At 45.3% G+C, this 17722-nt stretch overlaps 2 protein-coding genes across 3 annotated transcripts in view; one reads left to right on the top strand and one right to left on the bottom strand.

Moving 5' to 3' along the window:
• SPEG (striated muscle enriched protein kinase) overlaps positions 1-11137 on the top strand; it is a 374397-nt gene extending 363260 nt beyond the window's left edge. For both annotated transcript variants that reach the window (XM_056537025.1, XM_056537027.1), the window contains one exon: positions 10079-11137. In XM_056537025.1, coding sequence (XP_056393000.1) covers positions 10079-10292 — 214 coding nt within the window. In that variant the 3' untranslated portion in view covers positions 10293-11137. The remainder of the gene's footprint in view (positions 1-10078) is intronic.
• The window catches only part of LOC130285529 (tubulin alpha-1A chain-like), a 76094-nt gene that overhangs the window by 55243 nt on the left and 3129 nt on the right, over positions 1-17722 (bottom strand). The window contains exon 2 of the mRNA XM_056537038.1: positions 17466-17536. The gene's annotated coding sequence lies outside the window, so the exon portion shown is untranslated. The remainder of the gene's footprint in view (positions 1-17465; positions 17537-17722) is intronic.

Below are 17722 nucleotides of genomic sequence, written 5' to 3'. Positions count from 1 at the left end.
ATCCTCTATACTACACCACACAGGAGAGATCCTCTATACTACACCACACAGGACAGATCCTCTATACTACACCACACAGGAGAGATCCTCTATACTACACCACACAGGAGAGATCCTCTATACTACACCACACAGGAGAGATCCTCTATACTACACCACACAGGAGAGATCCTCTACACTGCACCACACAGGACAGATCCTCTATACTACACCACACAGGACAGATCCTCTATACTACACCACACAGGAGAGATCCTCTATACTACACCACACAGGACAGATCCTCTATACTACACCACACAGGACAGATCCTCTATACTACACCACACAGGAGAGATCCTCCATACTACACCACACAGGAGAGATCCTCCATACTACACCACACAGGAGAGATCCTCTATACTACACCACACAGGACAGATCCTCTATACTACACCACACAGGAGAGATCCTCCATACTACACCACACAGGAGAGATCCTCCATACTACACCACACAGGAGAGATCCTCCATACTACACCACACAGGAGAGATCCTCTATACTACACCACACAGGAGAGATCCTCTATACTACACCACACAGAAGAGATCCCCCATACTCCACCACACAGGACAGATCCTCTATACTACACCACACAGGAGAGATCCTCCATACTACACCACACAGGACAGATCCTCTATACTACACCACACAGGAGGGATCCTCTATACTACACCACACAGGAGAGATCCTCTATACTACACCACACAGGAGAGATCCTCTATACTACACCACACAGGAGAGATCCTCTATACTACACCACACAGGACAGATCCTCTATACTACACCACACAGGAGAGATCCTCTATACTACACCACACAGGACAGATCCTCTATACTACACCACACAGGAGAGATCCTCTATATACTACACCACACAGGACAGATCCTCTATATACTACACCACACAGGACAGATCCTCTATACTACACCACACAGGACAGATCCTCTATACTACAGGACACAGGAGAGATCCTCTATACTACACCACACAGGACAGATCCTCTATACTACACCACACAGGAGAGATCCTCTATACTACACCACACAGGAGAGATCCTCTATACTACACCACACAGGAGAGATCCTCTATACTACACCACACAGGACAAATCCTCTATATTACACCACACAGGACAGATCCTCTATACTGCACCACACAGGAGAGATCCTCTATACTACACCACACAGGACAGATCCTCTATACTACACCACACAGGAGAGATCCTCTATACTACACCACACAGGAGAGATCCTCTATACTACACCACACAGGACAGATCCTCTATACTACACCACACAGGACAGATCCTCTATACTACACCACACAGGAGAGATCCTCTATACTACACCACACAGGACAGATCCTCTACATTACACCACACAGGAGAGATCCTCTATACTACACCACACAGGAGAGATCCTCTATATTACACCACACAGGAGAGATCCTCTATACTACACCACACAGGAGAGATCCTCTATACTACACCACACAGGAGAGATCCTCTATACTACACCACACAGGAGAGATCCTCTATACTACACCACACAGGAGAGATCCTCTATACTACACCACACAGGAGAGATCCTCTATACTACACCATACAGGAGAGATCCTCTATACTACACCACACAGGAGAGATCCTCTATACTACACTACACAGGACAGATCCTCAATACTACACCGCACAGGACAGATCCTCTATACTACACCGCACAGGTGAGATCCTCTATACTACACCACACAGGAGAGATTCTCTATACTACACCACACAGGAGAGATCCTCTATACTACACCACACAGGAGAGATCCTCTATACTACACCACACAGGAGAGATCCTCTATACTACACCATACAGGAGAGATCCTCTATACTACACCACACAGGAGAGATCCTCTATACTACACCACACAGGAGAGACCCTCTATACTACACCACACAGGAGAGATCCTCTATACTACACCACACAGGACAGATCCTCTATACTACACCACACAGGACAGATCCTCTATACTACACCACACAGGACAGATCCTCTATACTACACCACACAGGACAGATCCTCTATACTACACCACACAGGAGAGATCCTCTATACTACACCACACAGGACAGATCCTCTATACTACACCACACAGGACAGATCCTCTATATTACACCACACAGGAGAGATCCTCTATACTGCACCACACAGGACAGATCCTCTATACTACACCACACAGGACAGATCCTCTATACTACACCACACAGGAGAGATGCTCTATACTACACCACACAGGAGAGATCCTCTATACTACACCACACAGGAGAGATCCTCTATACTACACCACACAGGACAGATCCTCTATACTACACCACACAGGAGAGATCCTCTATACTACACCACACAGGAGAGCTCCTCTATACTACACCACACAGGAGAGAACCTCTATACTACACCACACAGGACACATCCTCTATACTACACCACACAGGAGAGATCCTCTATACTACACCACACAGGAGAGATCCTCTATACTACACCACACAGGAGAGATCCACTATACTACACCACACAGGACAGATCCTCTATACTACACCACACAGGAGAGATCCTCTATACTACACCACACAGGAGAGATCATCTATACTACACCACACAGGACAGATCCTCTATACTACACCACACAGGAAAGATCCTCTATACTACACCACACAGGAGAGATCCTCTATACTACACCACACAGGAGAGATCCTCTATACTACACCACACAGGACACATCCTCTATACTACACCACACAGGAGAGATCCTCTATACTACACCACACAGGAGAGATCCTCTATACTACACCACACAGGAGAGATCCTCTATACTACACCACACAGGAGAGATCCTCCATACTACACCGCACAGGAGAGATCCTCTATACTACACCACACAGGAGAGATCCTCTATACTACACCACACAGGAGAGATCCTCTATACTACACCACACAGGACAGATCCTCTATACTACACCACACAGGACAGATCCTCTATACTACACCACACAGGAGAGATCCTCTATACTACACCACACAGGAGAGATCCTCTATATTACACCACACAGGAGAGATCCTCTATACTACACCACACAGGAGAGATCCTCTATACTACACCACACAGGAGAGATCCTCTATACTACACCACACAGGAGAGATCCTCTATACTACACCACACAGGAGAGATCCTCTATACTACACCACACAGGAGAGATCCTCTATACTACACCACACAGGAGAGATCCTCTATACTCCACCACACAGGAGAGATCCTCTATACTCCACCACACAGGAGAGATCCTCTATACTACACCACACAGGAGAGATCCTCTATACTACACCACACAGGAGAGATCCTCTATACTACACCACACAGGAGAGATCCTCTATACTACACCACACAGGACAGATCCTCTATACTACACCACACAGGAGAGATCCTCTATACTACACCACACAGGAGAGATCCTCTATACTACACCACACAGGAGAGATCCTCTATACTCCACCACACAGGAGAGATCCTCTATACTCCACCACACAGGAGAGATCCTCTATACTACACCACACAGGACAGATCCTCTATACTACACCACACAGGACAGATCCTCTATACTACACCACACAGGAGAGATCATCTATACTACACCACACAGGAGAGATCCTCTATACTACACCACACAGGAGAGATCCTCTATACTACACCACACAGGACAGATCCCTCTATACTGCACCACACAGGAGAGATCCTCTATACTACACCGCACAGGAGAGATCCTCTATACTACACCACACAGGAGAGATCCTCTATACTACACCACACAGGACAGATCCTCTATACTACACCACACAGGAGAGATCCTCTATACTACACCACACAGGAGAGATCCTCTATACTACACCACACAGGAGAGATCCTCTATACTACACCACACAGGACAGATCCTCTATACTACACCGCACAGGAGAGATCCTCTATACTACACCACACAGGAGAGATCCTCTATACTACACCACACAGGAGAGATCCTCCATACTACACCACACAGGACAGATCCTCTATACTACACCACACAGGAGAGATCCTCTATACTACACCACACAGGAGAGATCCTCTATACTACACCACACAGGAGAGATCCTCTATACTACACCACACAGGAGAGATCCTCTATACTACACCACACAGGAGAGATCCTCTATACTACACCACACAGGAGAGATCCTCTATACTACACCACACAGGAGAGATCCTCTATACTACACCACACAGGAGAGATCCTCTATACTACACCACACAGGAGAGATCCACTATACTACACCACACAGGACAGATCCTCTATACTACACCACACAGGACAGATCCTCTATACTACACCACACAGGACAGATCCTCTATACTACACCACACAGGACAGATCCTCTATACTACACCACACAGGAGAGATCCTCTATACTACACCACACAGGAGAGATCCTCTATACTACACCACACAGGAGAGATCCTCTATACTACACCACACAGGAGAGATCCTCTATACTACACCACACAGGAGAGATCCTCTATACTACACCACACAGGAGAGATCCTCTATACTACACCACACAGGAGAGATCCTCTATACTACACCACACAGGAGAGATCCTCTATACTACACCACACAGGAGAGATCCTCTATACTACACCACACAGGAGAGATCCTCTATACTACACCACACAGGAGAGATCCTCTATACTCCACCACACAGGAGAGATCCTCTATACTACACCACACAGGAGAGATCCTCTATACTACACCACACAGGAGAGATCCTCTATACTACACCACACAGGAGAAATCCTCTATACTACACCACACAGGAGAGATCCTCTATATACTACACCACACAGGACAGATCCTCTATACTACACCACACAGGAGAGATCCTCTATACTACACCACACAGGAGAGATCCTCTATACTACACCACACAGGAGAGATCCTCTATACTACACCACACAGGAGAGATCCTCTATACTACACCACACAGGACAGATCCTCTATACTACACCACACAGGAGAGATCCTCTATACTACACCACACAGGAGAGATCCTCTATACTACACCACACAGGAGAGATCCTCTATACTACACCACACAGGAGAGATCCTCTATACTACACCACACAGGAGAGATCCTCTATACTACACCACACAAGAGAGATCCTCTATACTACACCACACAGGACAGATCCTCTATACTACACCACACAGGAGAGATCCTCTATACTACACCACACAAGAGAGATCCTCTATACTACACCACACAGGAGAGATCCTCTATACTACACCACACAGGAGAGATCCTCTATACTCCACCACACAGGAGAGATCCTCTATACTCCACCACACAGGAGATATCCTCTATACTACACCACACAGGAGAGATCCTCTATACTACACCACACAGGACAGATCCTCTATACTACACCACACAGGACAGATCCTCTATACTACACCACACAGGACAGATCCTCTATACTACACCACACAGGACAGATCCTCTATACTACACCACACAGGAGAGATCCTCTATACTACACCACACAGGACAGATCCTCTATACTACACCACACAGGACAGATCCTCTATATTACACCACACAGGAGAGATCCTCTATACTGCACCACACAGGACAGATCCTCTATACTACACCACACAGGACAGATCCTCTATACTACACCACACAGGAGAGATGCTCTATACTACACCACACAGGAGAGATCCTCTATACTACACCACACAGGAGAGATCCTCTATACTACACCACACAGGACAGATCCTCTATACTACACCACACAGGAGAGATCCTCTATACTACACCACACAGGAGAGCTCCTCTATACTACACCACACAGGAGAGAACCTCTATACTACACCACACAGGACACATCCTCTATACTACACCACACAGGAGAGATCCTCTATACTACACCACACAGGAGAGATCCTCTATACTACACCACACAGGAGAGATCCACTATACTACACCACACAGGACAGATCCTCTATACTACACCACACAGGAGAGATCCTCTATACTACACCACACAGGAGAGATCATCTATACTACACCACACAGGACAGATCCTCTATACTACACCACACAGGAAAGATCCTCTATACTACACCACACAGGAGAGATCCTCTATACTACACCACACAGGAGAGATCCTCTATACTACACCACACAGGACACATCCTCTATACTACACCACACAGGAGAGATCCTCTATACTACACCACACAGGAGAGATCCTCTATACTACACCACACAGGAGAGATCCTCTATACTACACCACACAGGAGAGATCCTCCATACTACACCGCACAGGAGAGATCCTCTATACTACACCACACAGGAGAGATCCTCTATACTACACCACACAGGAGAGATCCTCTATACTACACCACACAGGACAGATCCTCTATACTACACCACACAGGACAGATCCTCTATACTACACCACACAGGAGAGATCCTCTATACTACACCACACAGGAGAGATCCTCTATATTACACCACACAGGAGAGATCCTCTATACTACACCACACAGGAGAGATCCTCTATACTACACCACACAGGAGAGATCCTCTATACTACACCACACAGGAGAGATCCTCTATACTACACCACACAGGAGAGATCCTCTATACTACACCACACAGGAGAGATCCTCTATACTACACCACACAGGAGAGATCCTCTATACTCCACCACACAGGAGAGATCCTCTATACTCCACCACACAGGAGAGATCCTCTATACTACACCACACAGGAGAGATCCTCTATACTACACCACACAGGAGAGATCCTCTATACTACACCACACAGGAGAGATCCTCTATACTACACCACACAGGACAGATCCTCTATACTACACCACACAGGAGAGATCCTCTATACTACACCACACAGGAGAGATCCTCTATACTACACCACACAGGAGAGATCCTCTATACTCCACCACACAGGAGAGATCCTCTATACTCCACCACACAGGAGAGATCCTCTATACTACACCACACAGGACAGATCCTCTATACTACACCACACAGGACAGATCCTCTATACTACACCACACAGGAGAGATCATCTATACTACACCACACAGGAGAGATCCTCTATACTACACCACACAGGAGAGATCCTCTATACTACACCACACAGGACAGATCCCTCTATACTGCACCACACAGGAGAGATCCTCTATACTACACCGCACAGGAGAGATCCTCTATACTACACCACACAGGAGAGATCCTCTATACTACACCACACAGGAGAGATCCTCTATACTACACCACACAGGAGAGATCCTCTATACTACACCACACAGGAGAGATCCTCTATACTACACCACACAGGAGAGATCCTCTATACTCCACCACACAGGAGAGATCCTCTATACTACACCACACAGGAGAGATCCTCTATACTACACCACACAGGAGAGATCCTCTATACTACACCACACAGGAGAAATCCTCTATACTACACCACACAGGAGAGATCCTCTATATACTACACCACACAGGACAGATCCTCTATACTACACCACACAGGAGAGATCCTCTATACTACACCACACAGGAGAGATCCTCTATACTACACCACACAGGAGAGATCCTCTATACTACACCACACAGGAGAGATCCTCTATACTACACCACACAGGACAGATCCTCTATACTACACCACACAGGAGAGATCCTCTATACTACACCACACAGGAGAGATCCTCTATACTACACCACACAGGAGAGATCCTCTATACTACACCACACAGGAGAGATCCTCTATACTACACCACACAGGAGAGATCCTCTATACTACACCACACAAGAGAGATCCTCTATACTACACCACACAGGACAGATCCTCTATACTACACCACACAGGAGAGATCCTCTATACTACACCACACAAGAGAGATCCTCTATACTACACCACACAGGAGAGATCCTCTATACTACACCACACAGGAGAGATCCTCTATACTCCACCACACAGGAGAGATCCTCTATACTCCACCACACAGGAGATATCCTCTATACTACACCACACAGGAGAGATCCTCTATACTACACCACACAGGAGAGATCCTCTATACTACACCACACAGGAGAGATCCTCTATACTACACCACACAGGAGAGATCCTCTATACTACACCACACAGGAGAGATCCTCTATACTACACCACACAGGAGAGATCCTCTATACTACACCACACAGGACAGATCCTCTATACTGCACCACACAGGAGAGATCCTCTATACTACACCGCACAGGAGAGATCCTCTATACTACACCACACAGGAGAGATCCTCTATACTACACCACACAGGAGAGATCCTCTATAATACACCACACAGGACAGATCCTCTATACTACACCACACAGGAGAGATCCTCTATACTACACCACACAGGAGAGATCCTCTATACTACACCACACAGGACGGATCCTCTATACTACACCACACAGGAGGGATCCTCTATACTACACCACACAGGAGAGATCCTCTATACTACACCACACAGGACAGATCCTCTATACTACACCACACAGGAGAGATCCTCTATACTACACCACACAGGTCAGATCCCTCTATACTACACCACACAGGAGAGATCCTCTATACTACACCACACAGGACAGATCCCTCTATACTACACCACACAGGAGAGATCCTCTATACTACACCACACAGGAGAGATCCTCTATACTACACCACACAGGAGAGATCCTCTATACTACACCACACAGGAGAGATCCTCTATACTACACCACACAGGAGAGATCCTCTATACTACACCACACAGGACAGATCCTCTATACTACACCACACAGCAGAGATCCTCTATACTACACCACACAGGACAGATCCTCTATACTACACCACACAGGAGAGATCCTCTACACTACACCACACAGGAGAGATCCTCTATACTACACCACACAGGAGAGATCCTCTATACTACACCACACAGGAGAGATCCTCTATACTACACCACACAGGAGAAATCCTCTATACTACACCACACAGGAGAGATCCTCTATATTACACCACACAGGAGAGATCCTCTATACTACACCACACAGGAGAGATCCTCTATACTACACCACACAGGACAGATCCTCTATACTACACCACACAGGACAGATCCTCTATACTACACCACACAGGAGAGATCCTCTATACTACACCACACAGGAGAGATCCTCTATACTACACCACACAGGACAGATCCTCTATACTACACCACACAGGAGAGATCCTCTATACTACACCACACAGGACAGATCCTCTATACTACACCACACAGGACAGATCCTCTATACTACACCACACAGGAGAGATCCTCTATACTACACCACACAGGAGAGATCCTCTATACTACACCACACAGGAGAGATCCTCTATACTACACCACACAGGAGAGATCCTCTATACTACACCACACAGGAGAGATCCTCTATACTACACCACACAGGAGAGATCCTCTATACTACACCACACAGGACAGATCCTCTATACTACACCACACAGGACAGATCCTCTATACTACACCACACAGGACAGATCCTCTATACTACACCACACAGGAGAGATCCTCTATACTACACCAAACAGGAGAGATCCTCTATACTACACCACACAGGACAGATCCTCTATACTACACCACACAGGACAGATCCTCTATACTACACCACACAGGACAGATCCTCTATACTACACCACACAGGAGAGATCCTATATACTACACCACACAGGACAGATCCTCTATACTACACCACACAGGAGAGATCCTCTATACTACACCACACAGGAGAGATCCTCTATACTACACCACACAGGAGAGATCCTCTATACTACACCACACAGGAGAGATCCTCTATACTACACCACAGGAGAACATTTTGTAGTTGAAATGAATTTTCCCCGATTTTCTGTCCACAGGAGCCGTCCCACCATACAAGAATGTTTCTCCAATCCTTGGCTCCAGGACGCCTATCTCATGAAACTCCGGCGACAAACTCTCACTTTTACAACCAATCGCCTCAAGGAGTTCCTGGTGGAGCAACAGAGAAGACGCTCAGACACTGCTACCAAACATAAAGTCCTCCTCCGCTCCTACCATGGTGCACAGCCCACAGCTCCCGTCACCCAGTGACCACGGAGGAAGGACTTTGGCAGTAAATAAGGTGGCCACGGAGCCAGAGGTGCATTCCACTGGATGATGTGGGACGCCAGCAGTCCCAGGGAGGCAGGACTGGTCAGAAACAAATCATACAGTAAATAACCTAAGTGTACATTGAGAGGACCCCAGAAGACCTAGGACATGGGGTATCCTGAAGCGCTGCTGGTCAACATACCTCAATTAAAGAAGTCGAACAGTCCAGTGAGACCGGGGGACATAGATGAGTAAAGAAATGGGGGTGCATGATGCATGTAAGATACTCCTCAACTTCCAGCAACGACACATCCTCAGCTGGTACCAGCTCCCGCTCCAGACCTCAGTGAGACCTTAGGCACCAACTTTTCTGCTGGAAAATCACCTGGATCGTCTTGGACAACCCTTCGTTTATGCAGATCTTCCCAGGAATTCCTGGTTGAATCAAGTGGTCTTAACAATTCAGAGACGCAGTGATTCATTCTATATAGTTTTTTTATTTTATTTTAATTTATTTATTTAGATGAGGGTAACCAGAGATTTCTATTAAGGGGTCAGTGTCGTTATTAATCTAATAGCCATAGGTAGCCGTATCCCTGCGATACTTGTTTACAAAAAAAAAAGATAGGATGTTTTTGAAAACCCATAGGAAAAGCCGACAAATCGGAGCGGACGGGGCCCTGACCTTGTAGAAGAAACCTGAGCGCATGGTGAGGAGGTCACTGATAGGGAGACGTTACTGGTTTATGTGGGTGAACTGGTGATTTCGGGAAGTCTATGTGTATGAGAGAGAGAACTAAACTTAAAGGGGTACTCCGGTGAAAACCTTTTTTCTTTTAAATCAACTGGTGCTAGAAAGTTAAACAGATTTGTAAATTACTTCTATTAAAAAATCTTAATCCTTCCTGTACTTATTAGCTGCTGAATACTACAGAGGTAATTCTTTTCTTTTTGGAATTCTCTCTGATGACATCATGAGCACAGTGCTCTTTGCTGACATCATTATAATAATAATAATAACTCTTTATTTATTGTTGTCCTTAGTGGGATTTGAACCCAAGGCCCCAGAGCTGCAAGGCAGCAGTGCTAACCACTGAGCCACCATGCTGCCCTTCGCATACATCTGCTATGCACGGTTGCTACAATGGACAGAGATGTCAGCAGAGAGCACTGTGCTCGTGATGTCATCAGTGTTCCAAAAAGAAAGGAATTTCCTCTGTAGCATTCAGCAGCTAATAAGTACTGGAAGGATTAAGATTTTTTAATAGAAGCAATTTACAAATATGTTTAACTTTCTGCCACCAGTTGATTGAAAAGAAAAAAGGTTTTCACCGGAGTACCCCTTTAATGGACAACTTTTTCAATTTACTGTCTGCCTCAAAACCAAATCTTAGGCCTTTTGTTTATTTTGGGGTTACCACTCCCAGCATCTTGATTATTTTTTACGATATATGAATCTTTTTTTTACGATCCATTCCCCAATAAGATCCTTGCATTTTCACAATTTTGGAAAACTTGGTTTGGTAATCACTGGATTATTCCCATTTTATCTATTACTAGAATGGATGTCCCCTGTCGAGAAAGGGGAAAATAACATAATGGGGTGGGAGCCTGACACCCTGTGTCAGTGGTCTTCAACCTGCGGACCTCCAGATGTTGCAAAACTACGACTCCCAGCATGCCCGGACAGCCGTTGGCTGTCCGGGCATGCTGGGAGTTGTAGTTTAGCAACATCTGGAGGTCCGCAGGTTGAAGACCACTGCCCTATGTGTTGGTGTGGGAAAATGGGTATCATGGAGTTGCTACCTTGAAGAAACCATACTGTAACAGTGAATATACCATGCAGGGGTGGAGGCCATATAATGACAATCTAGATGGAGTTCCCCTTTAAATAAGGCTGCTGTGTAACTACTCATTTATCAGATATTTGTACCCCACTGGATGCCTGGGTGCTAGGGTTGCCACCTTTGTTGCAAAAAATTAAAATTAAAATACCGGCCATGCTCATTTGCATAATTAATTATATATGCGATATGCGTGACATCACAGGATGCACACATGCCGGGGAAATTTTGTCATATTCTGACCCCTATAACTGTTTTTACTTTTCCATATACCGGGCCTGTATGAGGGTCATTTTTTGCGCCCCGATCTGTAGTTTTTAACAGGACCATTATTGTTTTGATGGGACTTTTTGATTGCTTTTTTTTTTTAATTTGGGAGTTGATACAGCCTGTGGCTCAGCAGGTGCCCCGAACAAAAACTACAACTCCCAACATGTTGGACTATATAGTAGTATATAGTATAATATAGGTCAGTGCTTTCCAACCAGGGGTGCCTCCAGCTGTTGCAAAACAACATCTCCCAGCATGTTGGACTATATAGTAGTATATAGTATAGGTCAGTGTTTTCCAACCAGGGGTGCCTCCAGCTGTTGCAAAACTACATCTCCCAGCATGTTGGACTATATAGTAGTATATAGTATAGGTCAGTGTTTTCCAACCAGGGGTGCCTCCAGTTATTGCAAACTACATCTCCCAGCATGTTGGACTATATAGTAGTATATAGTATAGGTCAGTGTTTTCCAACCAGGGGTGCCTCCAGTTATTGCAAACTACATCTCCCAGCATGTTGGACTATATAGTAGTATATAGTATAGGTCAGTGTTTCCCAACCAGGAGTGCCTCCAGCTGTTGCAAAACTACATCTCCCAGCATATTGGACTATATAGTGTAGGTCAGTGTTTCCCAACCAGGGGTGCCTCCAGCTGTTGCAAAACTACATCTCCCAGCATATTGGACTATATAGTATAGGTCAATGTTTCCCAACTAGGAGTGCCTCCAGCTGTTGCAAAACTACAACTCCCAGCATGCCCGGACAGCCGACGGCTGTCCGGGCATGCTGGGAGTTGTAGTTTCGCAACAGCTGGAGGTGCTCTGGTTGGGAAACACTGGTATAGGTTATGGTGCAACATTCCGGGAGTTGAATTGGTTGGATAAATTGCATTGCCAGTACTTTTAATATTAAAATACCGGCACGGTGGCCAAAATTCCAAAATACCGTCCAGGTGGCAACCCTACTGGATGATCATTTTTCACTTTTTTTTTTGTCTTTTTTTGTTCAGTTCTCTCTTCAGGTTCAGTAACTTCCCAAAATACCAAGTATCACCGCACCCCCCCCCCCCCCCCCACCCCCGCCGCTCACACAGACAGGAATGAATGTCTTCTGCACAAATAGTGTGGATTCCCATGCACATGAATGGCGCACGTATGTTGGGTGTTCTGGAGGATATAAAGCCATGAGATGGTTGACCGTCACAGACAATCAGGTGGACAATGACATGTTCTGGCAGAAGGACGATGTGATCCCGCGAATCCAGGAGAGGGTGGAGGGGCGCCTTCGATAAAAGACGTCAGTCTGTACATTTGTCGCGGGTGGGTGGGCGGGTTGCCCGCGGGTGGGTGGGTTGCCCTCCGCCCTCTCCCACGCGAGCTGCTTTTGAGCTTCTTATTTATTCACTAACATCCGAAGATGTTTCCTTTTATTTAATAGAATTTGTGTTGCTTTCCTGGGTTTGTAATGTCCCCCCGACCCCACCCCCCCACCCCCACCCCAACCAACCCCATGTTTTTTTTTTTTCTGTGTGGAGAAGTTGAGACGATAAAATAAAATGAGGTTGCACGGGACCCCGCGTGTAATCTGTCCTGGTGAAGCTGCACTGTTTCCGTCTATTCTTTCTCTGCTTATGGTGGGTGAACAATGGAACATACAGCATTGGGGAAGGGGGGGGGGGGGGGGGGTCAATGAGAAAAAAAAAATCTAAAGTGGCGCCATCTACAAACAGGAACAACAGAAACACCACATACAGTTTTATTATGTTCTGCTATATTTAAAGGGTACCTGTCACCAAACTACACTTTTATTATATATTGTTCCTTATGTAATTATAAGACACTTTGCCATTTACTTGCTGTTAACATTTTCAACCTTTATATGTTTTTAATGTGATTGAAAAAAACAGCCACTAGGTGGCGCTGTTCTGTTCCCTGTTACAAGTCAAACAGGTAGTTTGGTCTCCTGCCGGCCTGGCAGGAGACCAAACTCAGGAAGTGCATGCGGGGCATGGGGGGCACAGCTCTCGCAGGCTTGAGTGACGTCGTGCCTGCTGGGGAACGTCGACTTTCTCCTGCCGGAGAGCAAGGGGAAAGGTATGATACACAGCTTTTTAAAGCTCGGAACATTTTATTATTATTTTTTTAACCCTTTGAGGACCAATGGACGTATTTGTCCCATGTTTTTAATTGCCTGATACAGGCAAATACAGTGATCCTTCAACTTACAATGGCCTCAACATACAATAGTTTCAACATACAATGGTCTTTTCTGGACCATTGTAACTTGAAACCAGACTCAACTTACAATGTACAGACAGTCCAGATCTGTGAAACGTGTCACAACTGGAATAACTGACCATTCAGAATGGGCATTTTACTGGTAAATCACCTGTATTACTGAAGTGTATACACTGACTGGCTGTCTGGTAGCGCCCCCTACAATACAGGGAGGAACTGCAAGTTCTGTACTACTCCTTACCTGTGCCAGGGTTAGCTGCTCCTTTTGGACACCAAGTAAGGGCGGCTCCATTTGGGACACTGTGTACTGTATAGGACCTTTAAGAAGCTCCTGTCCTCTACATAAACCATTGTTTCCCAACCAGGGTGTCTCCAGCTGTTGCAAAACTACAACTCCCAGCATGCCCGGACAGCCAGCGGCTGTCCGGGCATGCTGGGAGTTGTAGTTTTGCAACAGCTGGAGGCACCCTGGTTGGGAAGCACTGACAGTGATTTACAGCTCCCAGCAGATCTTTATTACTTTTATATGTAAGGATTTGCTTTATCTATATTAGTTATCTACTTATTTTTCTTTAATCCTCACTTTTTCCTATTTTTGGATGACAATTTGGTGGTTTCAGAACCAATTTCCAGGTTTCCATAGAGTTATGGTCTCCACATACAATGGTTTCAACATACAATGGTCGTCCTGGAACCAATTAATATTGTAATTTGAGGGACCACTGTAAAAGCATGGGACAAATACATCCCTTGTTCCTCAAAGGGTTAAAGGGGTACTCCGGTGGAAAACTTTTTTTTATTTTTTAAATGAACTGGTGCCAGAAAGTTAAACAGATTTGTAAATTACTTCTATTAAGAAATCTTAACCCTTTTAGTACTTTTTAGCAGCTGTATACTACAGAGGAAATTCTTTACTTTTTGAATTTCTTTTTTTGTGTTGTCCACAGTGCTCTCTGCTGACACCTCTGTCCATGTCAGGAACTGTCTAAAGCAGCATAGGTTTGCTATAGGGATTTTCTCCTACTCTTGACAGTTCCTGATACGGGCATCAGGTGTCAGCAGAGAGCACTGTGGACAAAACAAAAACAAAAATGTAATAAATAAATAAAGATTTTCCTCTGTAGCATACAGCTGCTAAAAAGTACTGAAAGGATTAAGATTTCTTAATAGAAGTAATTTACAAATCTGTTTAACTTTCTGGCACCAGTTCATTTAAAAAAAAAAAAAGTTTTCCACCGGAGTACCCTTTTAACCTTTCTTCTATATGTCATCAAAAAAATGTTATCCCCTTTTTTATAGAAATGATGACTAATAAAGAAAGACCACTAGGGGTCCCCCATCCATCCAGAACATAATCCTGTCCGGCTGCAGCATCATCTTTGTCCCAGCTGAAGCACAGGCCGGGACAAAGTCCAGGAAGTGAGGGCGGGGCTAGTACTCCCCTGTGTGCTCATTCCTGTCCTATCAAACTGCAGCAGTAAAACAGAGAGGAAGGGGTTATAGAGTAGTCTGCCGTGACTGGATGAAGAGACACAGCACAGCAGACTCAGGGAGGAAGAGAATGCATGGTGAATGAGGGTGGGCTCAGTTCTTGCTTCGGACACACCCCTTCCTGAGCAGTGGATGCCAGAATGAGTAAGCATCAGAACAGAGGGATTTTTGAGCCAAATACAGAAGCTAGACACATAAAAAAGACGTGTAAAGCCTCTGTATGACCTAGTGAGTAACATATAAAAGCATCATTTCTTTCTGTGATATGACGGGGGCACTTTTAAGAAAAAAGGACTGGATAAATAATGCAGATAAAGACAGTCCTTACATATATAAGTCATAAACAGCTGTCACAGGTGAAGAGCAGTGCAGAACTGCACTATACTGTAGGGAGGCGCTACTAGACAGAAAATCACTGCATCTACTAGCGTTTTCCAAAGAGTGTGTCTCCAGCTGTTGCAAAACTACAACTAACCAGCATGCCCGGACAGCCGAAGGCTGTCCGGGCATGCTGGGAGTTGTAGTTTTGCAACAGCTGGAGACACACTCTTTGGAAAACACTGCAATAGAAGACAATGACTTAAAGGGGTACTCCAGTGGGAAAACAATTTTTTTTTTATCAATTGGTGCCAGAAAGTTAAACAGATTTGTAAAATACTTCTATTTAAAAATCTTAATCCTTCCAGTACTTATCAGCTGCTGTATGCTCCACAGGAAGTTGTGTGGTTCTTTTCAGTCTGGCCACAGTGCTCTCTGCTGTCACCTCTGTCCGTGTCAGGAACTGTCCAGAGCAAGAACAAATCCCCATAGAAAAACCTCTCCTCCTCTGGACAGTTCCTGATACGGACAGAGGTGGCAGTAGAGAGAGCACTGTGGTCAGACTGAAAAGAACTCCAGAAAAAAAAAATATATACTACTACCTGTGGAGTATACAACAGCTGATAAGTACTGGAAGGGTTAAGATTTTTAAATTGTAGTCATTTACAAATCTGTTTAACTTTGTGACCCCAGTTGATAAAAAAAATTAAAAAAAATAAGTGTTTTTCACCGGAGTTCCCCTTTAAGGGTTTATAGTTACTGGGGATTTTGGTGTAAAATGTAGTAGTCAGACTGAGGTGTGTGTCAGTAAATGGGGATATTGTGGATGAGATGAACCAGCACCCATGTGTGTAGCACCCTCACCCCCACCCTGACACAGTCCGTGCCTCCACCCTGAGTCAGGAGCTATATATATCTGCCATGTCCATATGAGGCGGTGTTACTGCGGCGCGGGTGACAGGTGTTTATTGCTGGGAGTAAACTAATGATATCTGGCTCTAGTATTACATACCGCCCACCGTGCTGTCCTCACTGTGCCGTCCTATAGTGTTCCATGTGGAGAAGACAACGTGTCGTCATAAACTGCGGGATAAAGAAGAGGAGACCTGATCACTTGTAGCACCTTGGCCCCCCAAATGAATAGAGCGGCACTCTGCGTGCTCTACCGCCACCCCATTTACTTGTTATAGGGTCACCAAAGATACAGCTATCACCATCAGTTCTAAAGCTAAGTAAGGCTATGGCTGCTCTCACATTATACAGTCATCC

Source organism: Hyla sarda, chromosome 8 (genome assembly GCF_029499605.1).
Source record: "Hyla sarda isolate aHylSar1 chromosome 8, aHylSar1.hap1, whole genome shotgun sequence".
In the NCBI taxonomy this organism is placed as follows: Eukaryota; Metazoa; Chordata; class Amphibia; order Anura; family Hylidae; genus Hyla; species Hyla sarda.
Note: the sequence above shows the minus strand (reverse complement) of the source record. Positions and strands in the feature narration are given on the sequence as shown.